Source organism: Odontesthes bonariensis, chromosome 18 (genome assembly GCF_027942865.1).
Source record: "Odontesthes bonariensis isolate fOdoBon6 chromosome 18, fOdoBon6.hap1, whole genome shotgun sequence".
Taxonomy (NCBI): domain Eukaryota; kingdom Metazoa; phylum Chordata; class Actinopteri; order Atheriniformes; family Atherinopsidae; genus Odontesthes; species Odontesthes bonariensis.
In genome coordinates this window covers 3,379,274-3,397,949 of record NC_134523.1, presented here as the reverse complement: position 1 = coordinate 3,397,949, position 18,676 = coordinate 3,379,274, and the positions used below count along the sequence as shown (strand labels likewise).

Below are 18,676 nucleotides of genomic sequence, written 5' to 3'. Positions count from 1 at the left end.
CACGCACCATTTCAGCTTGTTTCCGTGTTGATGCGTTTATCACATGTTTCCCTGATGGCTCCAAAGGGCATCCAAACTTTATGAGTTGTCAGTTTAGATCTACATGCTTCCCCGTCACCACCAGGAGCTCTGCTCTTAGTGCTGTGTTTGATCTGAGCAGGTTTCAGCAAAAGACTCCGAGTCAAGTCCTCCAGGCATGCAAATTCTGTTGTGGAGGGCTTGGAGCATGGCCATGCATGTGCTTTGTTTAACACGGACTCACTGCCTTTACACACAAGTGGAGGAATTTAATTGCACTTTGGTACGAAAAACAAAATCCACCTTTTGATCCCCATTTCATTCGAGTCAATTTATAATCGATGGAACTGCAAATTTACCTCTTTTTGCTAGATTCTTAGACCTCAGTTAGTTGGTGCTGGCCAAAATTTCCTGCTAATGCTTCAGTTTGGACTGGGACTAAAACACTGGTGATGACATAATAGCTTCACTAGATGAAGTTGCTTGAACTTAGAAATTTCTTAGACGTTTTCCATCTGCCTATTCTGAAGATATTGAAGGATATGGCAAAATTTAAAAAATAGTTCTATAAGTTAGCAAAAAAGTTTTACCTTTTGCTTGAGCTGGTTTTTGTCTTTTTCGAAAAGAGGTTTATAGACAAATTTCATGAACACGATCTCAACTGTTTGTGCATCTTAAAAATAAACATGGCCAATATCGAGTGACGCGAAAGAATAAAAATAACACACCCAGTTGAAAATAATTGCCTACATTCATCCCACATTTGGCCTAGATTCTATCTTCTTCTGAGTTTTGCTCCCGGCTAGCGACTGCTCTTTGTGTGACGTAGCGTAGGTTGCATTTCATTTGTACTGGAAGTTGGAACTATTAGCTGGGAAGGACGTCACACCCAAGTTGAACTTGTCTTATTGTCAGAAAATCAGTAGAATTTGCTAATTGTTGTGCTAACCAACCAAGCTAGCTATTAGCCATACAAGATGATTATGAAACTTTATGCTCTATTTTATAAATACTAACATTGTGGCAAAGTGGGCACTGATAGAGATTGAACAGTACAATGTATGCTATTGTTTTTAACAAGACACGAATTGACAGATGTGCTAATAAAATATTTATTTCTACAGCTATTGTTACTTGTTATGCTCAGGGCAGCCATGTTGGAGTTTGGGATTGGGGCTAGTGATGTTCTTTTGTTATTTTCTGTGTCAGAATTTTGACCTTGGGCGGTATTCCATCAAATGTTTCTGATTTGGAACTTAGAAAGTCCAACTTCCGAGTTCAAATAGAATGTGCGACTACACCACCACCTAATTACGACACTATACAGCTAATTTAATTCACCGCAAATTAAAGGTAGGGTAGGAGATCCTGGATTTTGAGTCCAGCGAAGCTGCATTTTGAAAATACACAGGTCAAAAGTCCCAACCCTTTTCTTCACTTTCCCCCCGAAGCCACGCCTCAAGAGTACATGAAAGTGCATGAGCACGAAGGTGCACGAGCGCTGTTCTGACAGCAAGCATAGATCGTTGCCGTATTTAGTATATGCTAACTATACGTTTAATAATGCTAGGTGCTAGCCAAGCTGGCTCTAGTTTAGCTTCCTGCCAAGCTTCTGAACACGTAATTCGTTCATGAAGAAGGGTACGCGCACAGGGGGAAGGAGGAGCAGATTGCAGTTTGATAGACGGCATCATCGTTATGATGATCAACAGTATGATTGGATAGTGTTTTTCCTGGATTGTACGTTCTAGAGGCCACTAAAACTTTTCATTTTTGTGTCAAAACTTTTAATTAATTGGTTGCAATGGGGGTGTGAAGAGTATTTCAAGAAATATGTAAAAAAAAAAATGCTCCAGAAAAAGAACCCCTACCCCACCTTTAAGTGATGGAATCTGGCCTGGATCACTTAAAATGTTGACCTAAAATTGACTTTGCAGCTGGATGCAGAATCAGCTTTTGAGGGTAAAATGAAAGATACCTGGACAAAAAGTTTCTCTATGATAACCATTCTCATGTGTCCCCAGAGTTTAGAAGATATAAATAACCAAATGACTGCCTTGAATGCTCTGAACTTTGCATGTATTCCCATCACTGGAGCTATCCCTATAGAACTACTGAATACCTGTCGAAAGAGTAGCCTGCCCATTTTGATTCAATTTCAGGCCTATTTGAATGCTGCTGAAGAAAAATACCCAGTCAACCTATTGGATGATTAGACCCCAAAACAGGAAAATTTGTTCAACAGCATAGTGTTGAGGGTGGCTTTTCTTTTATGCCAGCTTTAACTTTGACACGCTGTGAGTTAAAATAAAGCACAGCTGATCTCTCCAGATGAGCAGGAATGATCTTTAACAGCAGTATGATCCTTTGAATCAAAGACAAATAGACACTTATAGATCTGCTTTAAAGACAGACTAAACAAAGTCACAAAACCATGGAATACTAGTATATGACATCTAATTCACATGCTAATATTGGCAACAATATTTTGGCTTAATGTGCGGTGAAACCACTGAAATATATGATTGCTTATAGGAAACAATACCTGATGATTTAAGTCATTTTAAATTCTCTCTCTGCAGTGAGGCAAAGGAATAATACATGATAATAACAATAATAACAATAAATGCTTTTTCAAGTTTAGGTAAAACAAGCATACTCCCTTTGAAAAATAGCATTTCCCCAGTGTGCATCATTTGGTATGTAACCAAAGTGGATATATCAATTTTGTATTGTAAATCTGTGATAAAGTAGGTTTCATTGTCCATAGTGGTGTTTTTAAATGGTGAAATCTCATGAAAAAAAATAGACATCCATGCTTCATGCTTTGCATCCCATTGTGTCCACGCTTGCTGTTTTCAAAGTGTTCTTTATCGGTTCCCAGAAATACTTATATTACATACAACCAAACTGCAAAAAAAGTGCTAAAGTCAGATCTGGTGAGGAGCAGCATTGGAAATGTTTGACCTTGTGTATAAAACATGGAAACTCAGTTGTCCCATGAGTGATTAGGTTTAGATAGATTTCCTTCTCCTCATGAGTTGGTGATTGTCTGTGAAGCTGTGAAGGCCCGGTGACACTGAGCTGATGGGCGAAGGGAAGAAGCTGTTTTTCAAGGTGCTGGGTGAGATCTCCTCAATCCTGTAGGAAACCGAATGAAAGTACTGATTGGGGTTCAGCTGTGAGCTGAAAGAGTTCTGATGGGAGAAGGTACAGCCCAGGCCTCCAATCCCTCCCCCAGAGCTGCTGAAGTCATGCGAGTGGTAGTGCATACAGGAGCACACTGACTGCAGATCAGTCACCTCTGCCTTGTATGGCTCGCGTCGCCGTCGCCCCCGCTGCAGTGATTCGTCCTGGATGTGGATAATCATGCTGTTCCGGTTGCCAGCGAGCGAGGCCCTTTCCTCAGCATCCCGCCGCTCATCCTCGCTGTTCATAGTCAGGAAGCGGAGCACCACCAGGTTGAGGAAGGCTCCAATGACCGTCAGGCCCACCAGAATATACATGAAGCTAAAGGCCACATACAGAGGCTTCTTCTGGAGGGCCCGGTTCTTTTGTAGGGCCACAAAGTCCCCGAAGCCTATAGTTGTTAATGTGATGAAGCAGTAATAGTAGGACTGGAAGAAGCTCCAGTCCTCGTAATGGGAGAAGGCGGCGGCCCCGATACACAGCGTGCCAATGCAAGAGAAAAATCCCACCGTCACCATGTTCTCCATGGATACGTCAGTGATGCTCATGCCGCAGCACTTCTTGATGCGTTTCAGGAGGTACTTCACAAAAGTGTTCATTCTCTCACCCAGACTTTGGAACATGACAAGAGTCAAAGGGATCCCCAGGACGGCATAAAACATGCAGAAGGCCTTTCCTGCATCAGTCCCTGGTGCCGCATGTCCATAACCTGAGAAAATAGAAGACAAACAGCAGAAATTAGTCACGCAGGAATGATTTTCCTGTGAAGCAGCAGCCGCTACCTGGATCCGCTGCTAAAAATGAGCCCTCGGTCAGCTTTTGTTTACAAGCAAGAAATCTCACAAAGAGTCCACGAGTGTTGCCAAAAGAGGTATTGAATAGGTGCATGGCACAGAAATGTGCCTGCTCATTAATCTTATTTGGGCTCCAAGATTGCGGCGGGAGGGGCTTCCAATTAGTCAGAAGTTTCCGGTGAGGTAAAGGAGTTTGGAGGAGGGATGGGAAAAGAGTCATGTGGGAGCCAGTGAAGCTTTTAGCTTAATTAAACTTTATCTTTAGACCAGAAGCTGCTGACTCAAACAAAGACGTATTTTTCCAAATCAACCTGTGGGACTAACAATAGGATTCATACACCATTTGATTCAATTTTTAAATGTAGTATAAAGGGTTTTATGTGCATTGCATCATATCTACAAAGTTACTTCAGAGATTAGAGTATGAATGAAGCCAACTGCTCTTGAGTTTGCAGGGCTAAAAATAAAGTGTCATATTGATTATCTCTTCTGTTACACAGCCCATGGCTGTGAGTATTAAATACCGAAATCATAGCCAAGAAACGCCCACCATCAACTGGCAGGGTACCAGTTCAAAAACTGCCCTCCAAGGGAGACATCATATATTTGGTGTACTGTACAGCATTTTTTTTTAAATGTATTTATTTATTCATAGGTCCTGAATACGTTCTGTCTTTTCCTTTTCTTAAATATTGATTCTGTCTTTTCCCATTTGGCTTCACGCCCACTCAAGCATGTGTTTTACTTATGCTGAAAGAAAAAAAGAAAAGAAAAGATGTTGCTTGAGCTATCGAATTTGCAGAAGCAACAAGAGCACATATATTTGCATACGCAATGCACAAATTTGCCAAAAAGTTTCATTGGTGGACTTACTGTATCACTAATGTAATACACTTGTATAATCAAGCTTTGAATTACAGATTTGAAGATTTTTCAGGAGTTTAAATGAGGTTAAGCAGCATTTAATTTGTTTTCTTGCTGGTACTGAGAAACATACATTAATTTATTTTGCAAAAATGCAGTTCTCTCCTGAGTTACCAGCCAAGGCTCATGGTATAAGTAGAAGACTGAAAACAAAAATGTATGAATTCATGTAAATGAACAAGAATTGCAATTTTCATCTTTTCTTTCTGTATCTTATCTTAGCTTTGTTAGGCCAAGCCACAATGTTTTCCTCACCCTAACCAAATAGTTTTTATTGCCTAAACCAAAACACGTGATTTAGCAAAACTCATCCAAACAGAAGTGGGGTTTAAACAAGCTAAAATGTAAAAAAAAAGTGTGGGGTGACTTGAAAGATGAGTCCAGTCTGACTAGATATTGTAAACTCCAAACGTTTGTACACTAAGTTGTAATTTCACACACTGTAAAAAAAAATGGTGTGATGACCATTTTTTAAGGCAATTATTTTGTGTCGGCAAGTGCTGAATTCCCACTTTTGTTATATTTCAACAAACTTGCTGTGAAAACTCTGTCTTTGATTCTTTAACTACTACAAGAGTCTCGACCTCATGCCTGTTTGTCATTCCTATGGTTTAAGAATGTCTAACTAAAATTAAGTGCTGAAGTTCATATGCTTTTGCCACTCACAGATGTGTGATATTGGATTATTTCCTCAATATGTAAACCCCCAACTGTAATATTTTGATAATTCAAGCCTTGAATGCTCCATTCTCGCACCAATGATGTTTTACTATATTTTTACCACATTAGATCATGTGAGTTTTCTTTAATCTTAGCTTTAAAAACAACTTGTTGTAAGGACCTGATGATGTTTTAGGTCATGCAGAAATACCGAAAAAGTAAGAAAAGTTCACAATTTTCTAAATTCCACTTTGAGCTCTGGTGAACCATCATAAGTGAGAGTTTGTGACATGTAAGATAACAAAATGGAGCTCTTAGTAGCAAAAAGAAGAGGATATACCCCTCTGGACATGATCAAGACCAAACAAAAGCAAAAGGTTTTTGAATATAGGAGTTTAAACTGTGTATGTGTAAACAAGCAGTTATTTGTTTTTAAGGCCAAAGTTTTTTCCACCTCCCTGCAACAAAAAAAAAGATAGGAACAAAAACAGTGCAGAATTATTTAATAAGTGATGCAAACTATTATGAATAATACAGCAGTTAATTATCAAATTCTTCAGCAGCACCAAACTGCAACAGTGTTACAACTCCCCACGCTTTCTCCGTCATTGTGGTAACTAGAATAACATGTTGCGCATTAACAGTTAACTGTGTTTTTATATGCATCTTGAAGCAGTGACAGACCTCTTTGTGATACAATCAAAGCAGATAGAACCAACTAGAGGATTAGTTTGCTCTTTAGCCTTGTCTGTACCTCCAGGAAGAGAACAATTACAATTCCAGATGATATCTCCAAGCTTAAGTATTAAAGAGGCTGCCTCATTCGCAACCCAATCTGTGGTAGAAATCTGCTGCTTGTTTACTACTAAGGGAACAAATTGAAACAGAAGAAAAATCTAACTCTTATCTAACTTACAAAACAAGGTGATATATAGCCCTCAGTAATCTTACTTGCACTCTTGCACGAATTTTACTTTAAAGGAACTATGAAAAACTTTAATCATAGTCTTTATTCCTGTGTACCCTGTCTTGATTTTCCACAATTTGAATCACTTTCATTGTGTTACAATTGAACTTTATATTTTTTGGGTAACATGCGTTATAGTATCAAACTCAATGAGACTCTACTCCCAAAATGAGCCCACTGGTCGTACTGCATGTTCATGCAAGCAGATATTACCTATGATTACATTTGAAGAAAATGTGATCATAAGAGCAACTGCATGTAAATTGTACAAATCTCATCCATGAGTGTGGTGGTTTCATTGAGAAAAGAATGTTTTATAGGCCTTACAATGATTATTTTTGCCCAAGTGATGTTATTATAATATATCTAACCAAGATGAAACTAAAATTTTGTCGTAACGTGTTCATATGAAACCAAGGCAATCAGCAAAATGGTATCCATGAAGGTAACGGTCGCATTGTAACAGTTGAACACATGTTATGAATGCACGAATGACTGAAAGTACAGCAGAACACAGCCACTTCTGCTGTTGTTTTTCTCCTGTGAAGGTCATTTTATGACATTTAACATTTTCAGAAGTTGTATTTTTATGGATTCCTATGCTTTTTGTCACTTCTGGTTTCTATTTGTCTCAAACAGCACAGTGGAAATAGACTTGTGGTAACCCAGTGATGTGACAACTCTGCAATACAGCACCCAACGAAAAGTGTTTGATCCTGCTAGATCATTTTTTTACCCTGGCATTTTCTCAGATTGATTCCTGATTGTGTCTGTTGGGTATTATATTTCCTGGGAACAGGAAAACAGTACAAAGGAAGATGATATCACTTGTTTTCCTCTGGATCTAGGGGCAGTTTTCCCGAGGTACCTAAGATGGTGGTGATAACGTTGTGTCCGTTCCAGTCTCTTAGGAAAATGACAAATATCTTTGTTATCACCAACAATAACACCACTTGGAAATGCTAAAAACATATCAACTGCAAGTTTATCTGTGGTCCACAAATTAGAAAAAAAACAAAAAAAAATGTTAGCAACAAGTTACAATAGCACTCATTCAGTATATACTGTCTGACTATCTGTCATTATTTGTTACTGAATTTCCTTACATGAAACAACAACAAAAGTCTTGGTTGAGTTTATATTTTTTCTTTTTCCCCTCTTCTTTGATTGCTTTTAATTTTTATTCTATTTTTTTTCTCTTTAAATTGCTTGTTTTTATGCTGCTTTATGCTGTTCTTTTAAATGCCTTGTCTTTATGTAAAGCACATTGAGTTGCCTGTGGTATAAAATGCGCTACATAAATAAAGATGCCTTGCCTTGCCTTGCCTTCTACTCTTTTGACAATCCAAAACGTACATTCTGACATTCGCATGGTATTACTTTGGGCTGCTGCTGGGGGGGTGGCTGCTCAAAGAACATGACAGAGTCTGAGGCACTCAGCCAGCCTCCAAACTACCCAGATGCCAATCTGATGGGATCTGATGGCATCTCTTCCAAGCCCAATCCACAACACCAAATCGATTTGTTGCTAACTTGATTTCCATCATCATCTATTCCCTGACAGGTCAGAGATCTTTTGGACCTACACAGTATAAAATGAGTTATCATAAGCCTCGTTTCCACTATGCAGTCCAGCGCGGGTCGGTTCGGAACGGTACGGTACGGGTCGGGTCGCTTTGGGGTCAGCTTTGAATTCCCACTGTACAAAGGGGACCCTCAGGGGTGGGCGGAGAGCGTGCCGAAGGGTAAATAGCAAAAACAGCAAATAACAAATAACATCCATAGTTTCAAACCACCTCCAAGCTTCTTCAGCTTAATGCGACACCGGCTCTCGGTCCGGTTGAAACCACTCTCTGCCATTTTTGTGGCAATCAGCTGGAAAACTTTGTTTGGCACAGCAACATCGAGCTCCCGCTGCACAGCCTCCTCACCAACAACGAAGCAGAGCCTGGAACCGGTCCTGTGTGCTGGGTACCCCAAACTGAAGGGTTACGAAGATGGTAATGGATAAGGACGCTTTCACTGAAATAAGCGAACCGTTCCGACCCGACCCGTACCGGACTGCATAGTGGAAACACGCCATTAGTGTTGACATTTGCAGAATTCATTTTTGCACGACTCTCTTTTGGTCCCACCACACTATTTTAATCTGGCTGACGTTTGAACCTTCCCTGGACCATTGCAGCACCTTGATTCTTTTCTTTTTCAGACATTCTGTTGTAGATCTGCTGCTGTGTTTGAGATCATTGGGCCTCATGCAAGAACATTTTCGTATTTTTATTCTAAATTTCTCTTACTTTTTTGGTATGAAGGTCTCGTACGAACACGCCACGCAGATTCAACAAATGCTCATAACTTCGGAAAAAGTGTGTAAACGACCTGCGTAAATGATGAATGCCACCCGTGCGTATTTAAGTGCACGTGCACGAGGATAGTAAATTTGCATACTCCACGCCCAAAATGATACCATGTAAGTCTACGCTTCCTTTCTCCTGTGCCAGGAAGTGTTGAGTGTTGAGTCATGAGAATGGCATTAAGGCGCAAAACTAACAACTTTGTGGGCTCTGAGACTGAAGTTCTGCTTTCAGAAGCCCCTTTCACACTGACGAATAACCCGCGTTTAATCCGCGAATTTAGCGTGTCCGCTGTTGCGTTCACACTACCGACCCGGGCTGCCGCGTCAACTCGACTCGCCTTTCGACCCGTGTCGGACCCTAGTCTTTTTGCCGAGCCGAGTTTGGTGTGAACACAATCGACGCGGGTCGGACGTGGGCGTGACGTGAGGAGTTTAAAAGACAGAATGGACAGCTGATTCAGAACAACAGCGACAGGTGAGGACAAGTTTTACTCTGTTTTAGCCTACATCAAGTTGGAGACATTTTTTAATATGGCCAACTGGGGAGACAAGGAGGTCCGCGAGCTCCTCAGCCTCCGAGCAGAGGACGTTATTTACCGCCACATGTCGGGGACTATAGTGCTCTTGTATTCTCCGCATATGTTCTTCGGCGGCATCCCACGTTGTAACCATCCACACCCCGTAAAATAACATCTCCATGAACTGCATATACAATTGCAAAAACGAGTCCTCAAGGTGTATTTAACCCTACCTCCGACGCATGGCTTGTGCCTACGTCATTGTGCACGCCCAGCATTTTATGTGTTTCGTGTGACGCTCTGCCACTAGGCAACGCCCCCTGAACTCGACTTCAGGCGACATGGATCACCTAACACGCTAAGCGTTCACATTGCTCGACGCGGGTCGAAGGTACAATTTGGACCTGCTAAGGTAGCGTGTCGCAGTGTGAAAGGGGCTATAGATCCAAAAAAGGAATATCTGTCATTTTTAGCAGTGTCAGCAGTGGAATGACAGGAACCTGCTAAAGCGGAGAAATGGGAAGCAATTACGAGTGCTGTTAATACCATGTCACCTGTAGTTCATAATGTCACCGAAATTAAGAATAAATGGTTTGATATGAAAATGGCTTAAAAACAAAACGTCTCACCATGGCCAGGCGCTCGATGACTGCAACTAAAGCCGTGCAATCAGTTGTTGCCTCATCATGATGGCACTTTGATGGGGTGGTCCATGAGGGGGGTCTTCTGGCACCACACCTTCTGGTCTGCCTGGGCTAGTTCAGGTAGTAGGAGACCCTCATTCATGGCAATATTATGCAAATCTGGCATGCCTTCTCTGGTTTATAGAGCAGTTTGCCCCCCCGCTGTATCGAGACACACCCACCTGGCCTTCAGCTCAGTGCGCTCCACAACAGCACGGGGGCTTTGATAGTGTGCAGCTAGTGCTCCAATTATGTTTGGCAGTCCAGCCACGGCATGAAAGTCCCTCTTAATTTGTACTTGTTGGACAGCGGTGTATGGGAATCTGATGTACCATGGGTGATAAACTGATGAGAGCTTTGATGACCAAGGGGAGCGCACGACTCACAGAGGACTGGGACACCCCCAATCTGTCTCCAATCTCGCTTTGAAAGGTTCCAGTGGCCAAAAATCCAAGGGTGGTGAGGACCTGGACGTGTGGTGGAATTGGGTTTGATCGGCGTGTTTCTCTCTGGAGTTGTGGCTCTGGCAAGCTGCATATTTGCAGTAGCACAGTCCTTGGAAATCTAAATCGCGATGTCAGCCATTCGTCTGTCTCCACATGGGTATCTACACGGTCTCTTCCAAGAGCCTGACGCGCTAAGACATCCAAAAGCAGCAAGACAGCCGCTGGTTACGATTTGCATTGACCTTGTTATATACAGAGTCAAATTAACCTTCAATTGGTGCATAATTTAAGTCAAACAGAATAATGTCAGCATAATTATGGGGTATAATGTATATATTTATTTATATTTGCTTCAAAGTATTTAAATATACAATCCATTAGTCAAGCAAACTTGATTCGAATAACAGCGGACTATGTTATGAAACTCCTACGACAGGTCTGGATCACTCGTAAATTCTGTTCGTACCTGAAAGAAAATAAGATTGGTTCTCTTAAATCACTCGTACGCACGACTTAAGAACAAATCTGTGCGTACGAACGGTTGTTACATGAGGCCCATTGTCCTGTTGATGACCCAGTTTCAGCCGAGCTTCAGCTGTCAGACAGATGGCCTCACATTTGATTCTGGAATACTTTGGTATACAGAGGAGTTCATGGTGGACTCAATGGCTGCAAGCTGTTCAGGTCCTGTGGCTGCAGAATAAGCCCAAATCATCAGCCCTCCACCACCGTGCTTGACAGCTGGTATGAGGTGTTTGTGCTGATGCGCTGTGTTTGGTTTTCATCAAAGGTGGCGCTGTGCATTATGACCAAACATCTTAGGTTATATTTACCCTATTTTAAGACCTGCAAATGATCAGGTGATTTTTTTCTCCTGATTCCTAAAACTTCATTAGTGAAAAGGAGGTCATTTATTTTACGCATGACTCCACTAATGCATAAAATAAGTTCAATTCAATTCATTTTTATTTATATAACGCCAAATACAACAAATGTCATCTCAAGGCACTTAGATAATAAAGTCCAATTCAAGACAATTGGAATTTAATTAATTGTAATCAGAATTATTAAAAAAATAATCCAATTTGTTCATATAGAGCCAATTCAAAAACAATTTCCTAGCTAAGGAAACCAACAGATTGCACTGAAACTTAGTTCCATCCTTAAAAATTATCAGCCATATTAAAAACAAATACGAAACTCCATTGCTTCTTTTATGCAACATAGATAGGATGTCTGTGTGCTTTATTGGGAGTCAGATTTATATGACACAAGTCTGCTGCTAGTCGCTTAATCGTGGGAGCAAGTAGAGGGGTTTAGGGTTTTAACAGAATTTCTTCTACTTCATGCATGAAAAAAGTGAATATCTTTAAAAAAAATTGTGAAATTTGCTTTTGGTTTCCAAGACAGTTTTGAATAATCTGCCATCTGTTTTTCTCTTGTGCTTATATAGTATAGATAATTTCCCTTTGCCATGAATGAAGTATTTTTCTTTCATTCATTCATTCTCATTTTACTCAAAATCAGCAAATTAATTGATCTGGAAATTAATTGGTTCTTTTTTAGCAATAAGGACATAATGAATTACTGTGGTATCTACAAAGAGATGACAGGTTTCAGTTCATTTGCACTACAATTCAACTGTACGGACAGATAACCACTGCTTCTGTTAGCATATACCGTAAATTCCGGACTATAGAGCGCACCTGAATATAAGCCGCACCCTCTCATTTTAAAAAGAAAATCCATTTTGTACTTGAATAGGCCGCACCGGATTATAAGCCGCGGGTGTCCACATAGTAATATGAGATATTTACACAGAAAGATGTTACACGGGATGATTTTTAAACTTTTAAATAAATGCATATGGTAACAGAAACAAATACATACTGCAAATGCTTTTTTTTTCCGAACAGTATCTGTAACACGGCTGATTTTAACTTACATACCCATCGGTAACGCACAAATACGTGGAGTAAATGTGTTGTTGTTTTTTCGAACAGTGCCTGTAACACAGCTGGTAAAAAAAAAAAAAAAGACAGTAACCTACCAGGAAAAGTCATTGATCGCCTTCAATTTAAAAGCTGCATCATAAGCATTTCTTCGTTTGTTTTCCATGTTGAGAGTGAGTACATATGACCGATTTACAGTAATTAAGTAGTGTAAGTGTATTTGATTTATCGTACAATTTCATTGGACCACTGAACTATTCCTTAATTCTATTGGTCTAATGTTATGGTGCAAAATGTTTTTGGCGGCATGAAAACAAAAGAAAAAAAGCATATATTAGCCGCACCGTATTATAAGCCGCGGTGCTCAAAGCCTGGGGAAAAGTAGCGGCTTATAGTCCGGAATTTACGGTAATCTTTCATTATACCAAGTGATTTTGGTTTGAAGAGCTTTCTCTTTCTCTCAGCTGCAATCACACCAGAGTTTAAGATGTATCGATCCAGCAGCTGCCAAAAAGCTTTGTTACAACACTTTGTCTTTCACGTTGCAGTCATCTCTCTTTGTTTAAAACAGGACAGATGATTTCTTAGTTGTCTGTGAAGTCTAAAGTCTTTTCCTGCATGTGATAAGACAGGCACAGGAAGTCATTAAAAGCACTCCGATACATTAAAAGGAGAGAACAAAAAGAGGGAAGACAAGGTCCCACTCCCTAAGTGACAACACATTTGTCCTTACATTTATAAACCAGTAAATACGAGATAATTACAGCAGCCTGTTGGTACTCAGACAAGTGACCTGCAGAGCGGATATTAACTTGTAAAAGCCTTCATAAATGAGAAAATAAGTTCATGAAAGCTTTTCAGTTTGCTTTTTTTTTCTGAGACAAAGAATTCTTTCAACATTTTTAATGCTCTGTACAAAACAGTAAAATATCCCACAGTAAAATATGAAATATAAATGTAAATATATATATTTTTGTGAAAACATTGCAGTCTTTAATTTTCTGTGGGACTCTCTTAAAGTATTTCCTTGATGTCATTGATGGGATGCGTTGTATCTGCTGCAGCGCTGAACTGTGTAATCTGTTTGCCCTGTTATAAGGCTTCTGTTATTTGCTGTTGTCTTGGGAACAGACATATTTGCTCCTCCACACAGAGCCCTGCCATGCACAGGTGCTTTTGTGCTCATGTGTGCACAAGTTGAACGCGAGTGTTTGTGTACTGCGGCGGAAAGACAATTACACTCTTTAATGAAAGATAAAAGCACAAGAGGAGCCCGGCCACTGAAGACGCATTTTGAAAATGTAGGGTTACGTGCTACAAAAATCTTGAAATGGAGGAAGAGGCCGTGTGATGTATTTTCAGTTTGAAGTCTCCAACAAGCTGCAAGCAGGTAAAATTGGCTTGTAAAACACACCAGACCAGATATCCCACATGCAGAGGCTGAAGCTCCTCGATGCGGCCGTCCCTGGTACGAGTCCCAGCTTAGAGCACTTTACTGCATGTCTTCTACCTCCATCTCTGCCCTCATTTCCTGTCAAGCAACTTTCCAATAAAGGCCACGAGTGCCCAAAAAACCCTTAAAAAAAAACCCCACACACACACCAGTCTTATCAACCAGAAGCACAAAGTGTGTCAGTAAAAGAGAAGAGCTCACAACCCCTTAATCATGTAAATTTGACTTGTATGACAAAATGGAAATCTAATGTGAGGAAGATTACAAAAATATTTAAGAAATGATCTCTGGAGCAAATTTACCTTTACCAGAAATACTTTTGAACCTGTGTCAAAATGTCCTTATATTTTAGGCGGTACATTTACATTATAAAAACGTATTGCTTGAATAAAGCCGACACCATTTGGAACTTAGTGAGAGTGATGTGTAACCTTTGCCCAAATGCTTAAGAATTAAGAATAAAGCTGTGGGACATCGGTTAAAGAGTAAAAAGAAATGACAACTTTAAAAGGGGCGCATATTCTGTCAATCTCAATGCGAGCTGAACTTTAGTGCCACAGTTTTACCCACAGAACATTTTGATTTGAGCAGGTTTAGCTTCTCAGTGCACATCTGTCGATTCTTCAAGTGTTTGAACAAACCAAAGAGGGAAACTGGGATAGCGCGTCAATTTTAAAGGTGCCCCCAGAAAATAATGTCACCACTCACCACTGTGAGTATAAAGAGATAAAAGCTGCAGCTCAGCACACACACACCTACTGTTTAAGGAGTCTATGAATTTAAAGCCATGCTAGCAGCGAGGTAATTGACACGATGTTAATCAGCTTACCTTTAATAAATACTGTTTAGCCTGTTCAGCCCAGTCTCACCTCAGAAACTGATATTGTCCACATGTGAACAGAGAAAAAGGTTTGTTGGGTATGATGAGAAAATCTTCTTCAAAGTAAAATGTGTGTGATATTTGTACAATCCACTAGTGAATTTTAAACTTTGTTTAAAAAACAGCCACTATCTCTGCCACAGCTGTTTTTTGTTTTTATTGGACTAGCTGAATGACTTCTCAGATGATCTTCAGCCTCCAGCTCCATTGCCCATAGGGCTTAATTGTTAATTGTGGTTCTGCCAGAGGTTTCTTCCTGTTCAAAGGGAGTCGTTCCTCTCCACAGTCGCCTCAGGCACGCTCAGGACGGGAGATTGGACTGAAGACAAGTTTCGGTGCAATCTGTTGGTTTCCTTAGCTAGGAAATTGTTTTTGAATTGGCTCTATATGAATTAATTGGATTATTTTATAAATAATTATGATTACAATGAATAGAATTCCAATTGGCTTAAATTGGACTTTATTATTTAAGTGCCTTGAGATGACATTTGTTGTATTTGGCGCTATATAAATAAAAGTGAATTGAATTGAATTGAATTGAATTGAATTGACTGGGGTTCGAATCCTGACCCAACCACATGAAAGGTACTACCTCCAGTAGGGGTCCTTAGGCAAGACCCCCTTACGCTGCCAGCCTGGGATATGAGTGTAAGTAACTTTGGATAAAAGCATTTGCCAAATGCACAGTAAAGTCAGGCTAAAGTTAGAGTTGGCCATTTAATTGGACTACTGTCCTGGTCTAATGAGTTGGGAAATTATTTATGTCTCATGCTGTGACGATAGCAACAGGACCCCTGTTTGTAATGAGCCGCCTATGTTTTACCTTTTACATCATGTACCAACACAACTGACAAATAATTTATCTGGGGACAAATTTAAATATGGTACACTTATTTACTTTGGTACTGTTTCTTCTTCTTTTTTTGTGTCTTCTTTTAATTCAGGGTGAAAGGCCAGTACAGAAGCTGAGCAGCATGTGCAGAGTGCTGAAGCCAATCTCAGTCCAGTTAATAATATACATACAGGAATAATTAGACCACCAGCCAAATCATCTGGGTGTGTCAGTTTGGTTTTGAAAGTTTTGATTTTGTACAATTTCAATTCGACTAAAATGTTTTACATGTAAAGTAAGGTTTACATGTAAGGTTTTGGTCCAACAAACACAAAACACGTTTTTTCAATGAATTATGTAAACATGTTGAATGTGTGATGAAATGATCCCAGCTATAACTGCTTGGTTCTTTTTAACCTGCTTGGCCAATTCAGGCTCCTGTCCTCACAGCGAGGTGACATTCCACATTCACATGCCAGAGTGAGGTTCCACTGCCGAAACCTGAGACACCCACTGGGTTGTCCACTCTCATCTCTCCCCTGGCTGGCATTAGACCAGAATATATACTTTATATCCTAACGGGCCCAAAAAGGGAATTATTGATCGCAGCATCTTTTTTAATTTGATCAGTTTGCAATTGAAAAGGGTAGGGATTGAAAATGTCACTTGAAAATGCATGCAGTTTGTACTCTCTTTGAGAGAGCTACTTGACCCCCTTGTACAGTAAATTAATAAAAGGAAAAAATTATGATAGACACATTTCTTATATAATTTTAAACGCTAAACATACCATTTAACAAAGGTGCCATTAGACTGAAATGGTAGAGTAATGTAAATGTCCCTGTGGTCTTCATTTATTTTCTGGTTATACAACACCAGCATCATCCATAATTCATAACACTATCACGGTAGTCCCTCATTAGCATCCACACACTGACTGGATAGTTACTCTTATGTCGAGCAGTTGCTTAAACCTGCGTCTTTTGCTCGCATGGTCCGAAGGTTAATCTGCTTCAAATTATATTAGGGGCCCCGGTGGCGAAAACTGCCACAAGTCATGGCATTTTAACGAAGGTCTGGAGGAGCAGGGAGAACAGAGGTGAGAACACCTTGTTTAGCCCTTCCTGAGCCTCAACCACGACAACGACAAGAGATTAATGTGTCTCAGAAGTGAAAAAACCATGGTTACCGGCTGCAGGCGGGGAACCTTTCACTATCAGTGCTTTTTGAAACACTAAGTCTCCCTACAATTTCTCTTTGTTATGGTACAATAATGGTGATCTTAACTCCTCTGTTTAAGGAAAAACTGTTAAACGTACAAGTCTGCTCCGACAATAGTTCAATTCCAACAATATCAGAGGTGCTTGCCAGCACTGCAGAAAGATCATATTTACATTTTAAGTGTTTCGCTCACAGCTTTTATTCAGATTCTCACAATAAGAGAATGGCATCAAATGCACAGAAAGAGGCAGATTCGCCTTCAAGTTAGCATACAACGTACATTATGTTTCATAAAAGAATGTTTGTTCTGCTGCTGTTAATGAGCACATCAACATAAAACTTCCGTGTTCATTGTGAGTAGCAGAATCCTGCATAAGCCTTTTTTTTATATTTTTTAAACATCCAAACAGCATGAAAGATTTCAAAGAGTTATAGAAGATGGATCAGTGACGGCGACGTCCTCTCAGCATATCCTGCTGTTTGCAGATTTGTGGTGTGTGCAGCATGAAATCAATGCTGCTCGCAGAATAATTTAAAAAAGCCAATTATTGCTAGACGCTTCGGGTACAATGGTTTGTTCTTTTTGCTAGAATTCTGTGATACCTATAGTAATAAATCCAATTTTAACACCGGCATTGCCATTTGATATCCGATCAACCATGATTGAAATGTCATTGTTCCTTCAGTGTTAAACTCTATCAATAACTAACAACAGCGCAAAAGCAGAAATTCAAAGAGGGGATTTAAGGCAGCCAAAGTATTGTTGTTCCAGCTCATCCAAATCAAACATTACCTGCTTTCTCATTCAGGGAAGAGGGTTAAGATGAGCATTTTCTAACCCAGCAGTTCTCAAGATGATAGGAAATTACAGAATTACAATGAAAGCATCTAATCAAATTTCAGGATACTCGTTTCAGGATTTCAGTTTCTATGATGAGAGAGCATCTATGAAACATGGTACTGAAATATAGAGGGGGTTTTTTTTATTATTAAAAAAAAGTGTTCCTGTGGCCCAATTTGTAAGGGATAAATTCATCTAAATGGGTGGTTAAATTGCACCCCCTACAGGTAAAGTGAGGATCTAATTTAATCTGAATAAAACTTGTATGGACATTTTAAAGGTAATTCACCTCTTTAAGAGGAAAACTAATCTATAATATGTTTCCCGTTTGTAAATAGTCTTCTTTCTTTTCTTAAAACTAAATTGACACTCAGTTTTTTCATGTCTTTGCAACAGTCGAACCCAAAAGATGTAACCTTCCACAGACTGAGCAGAGAGTTTGTTGAATGAGTCAAAATAGGAACTGAAGTAAAATTAATTACTAAATGTCACAAAAACCACATCAAAAACTGCTGCACAAAGGATCACTGGCAGGATGTAGGTCAAATCCAAAATCAAATTTGGAATTTGTTACCAAAGAAAAACCTCCAGCGTTCCATAAATTAAGGCTGCAGTGAAATGTTAATTGTCACTTACTTCTTGCAGTTCCTCCAACATGACTCACTTTACCCCACAGCATTTTGATCACTTTGCCCCAGAGATGCTCTTACAAGTTACATGTAAGCTACTTTCCAATTTCAGGCTAATATTTAGCGAAATGGCATTTATGTTTTTATACATTCAGGGTCGCAGGGTTGGAGCTTATCCCAGCTGCCGGCAGGCAAGAGTCGGGTACACCTTGGACAAATCGGCTGTCCATCACTGAACCAACACAGAGACAAACAAGACAAACAACCATGCACACTCACTCCTCAGGTCATTTTAGAATCACCAATTAACATC

General features: G+C 39.9%; 1 protein-coding gene across 1 annotated transcript in view; it reads right to left on the bottom strand.

The window, feature by feature from the left end:
• Positions 1-1,776: 1,776 nt before the first annotated feature.
• The window catches only part of kcnk9 (potassium channel, subfamily K, member 9), a 53,590-nt gene continuing 36,690 nt past the window's right edge, over positions 1,777-18,676 (bottom strand). Inside the window, exon 2 of the mRNA XM_075450109.1 lies at positions 1,777-3,916. Within this exon, the coding sequence (XP_075306224.1) occupies positions 3,033-3,916 (884 nt within the window). The 3' untranslated portion in view covers positions 1,777-3,032. The remainder of the gene's footprint in view (positions 3,917-18,676) is intronic.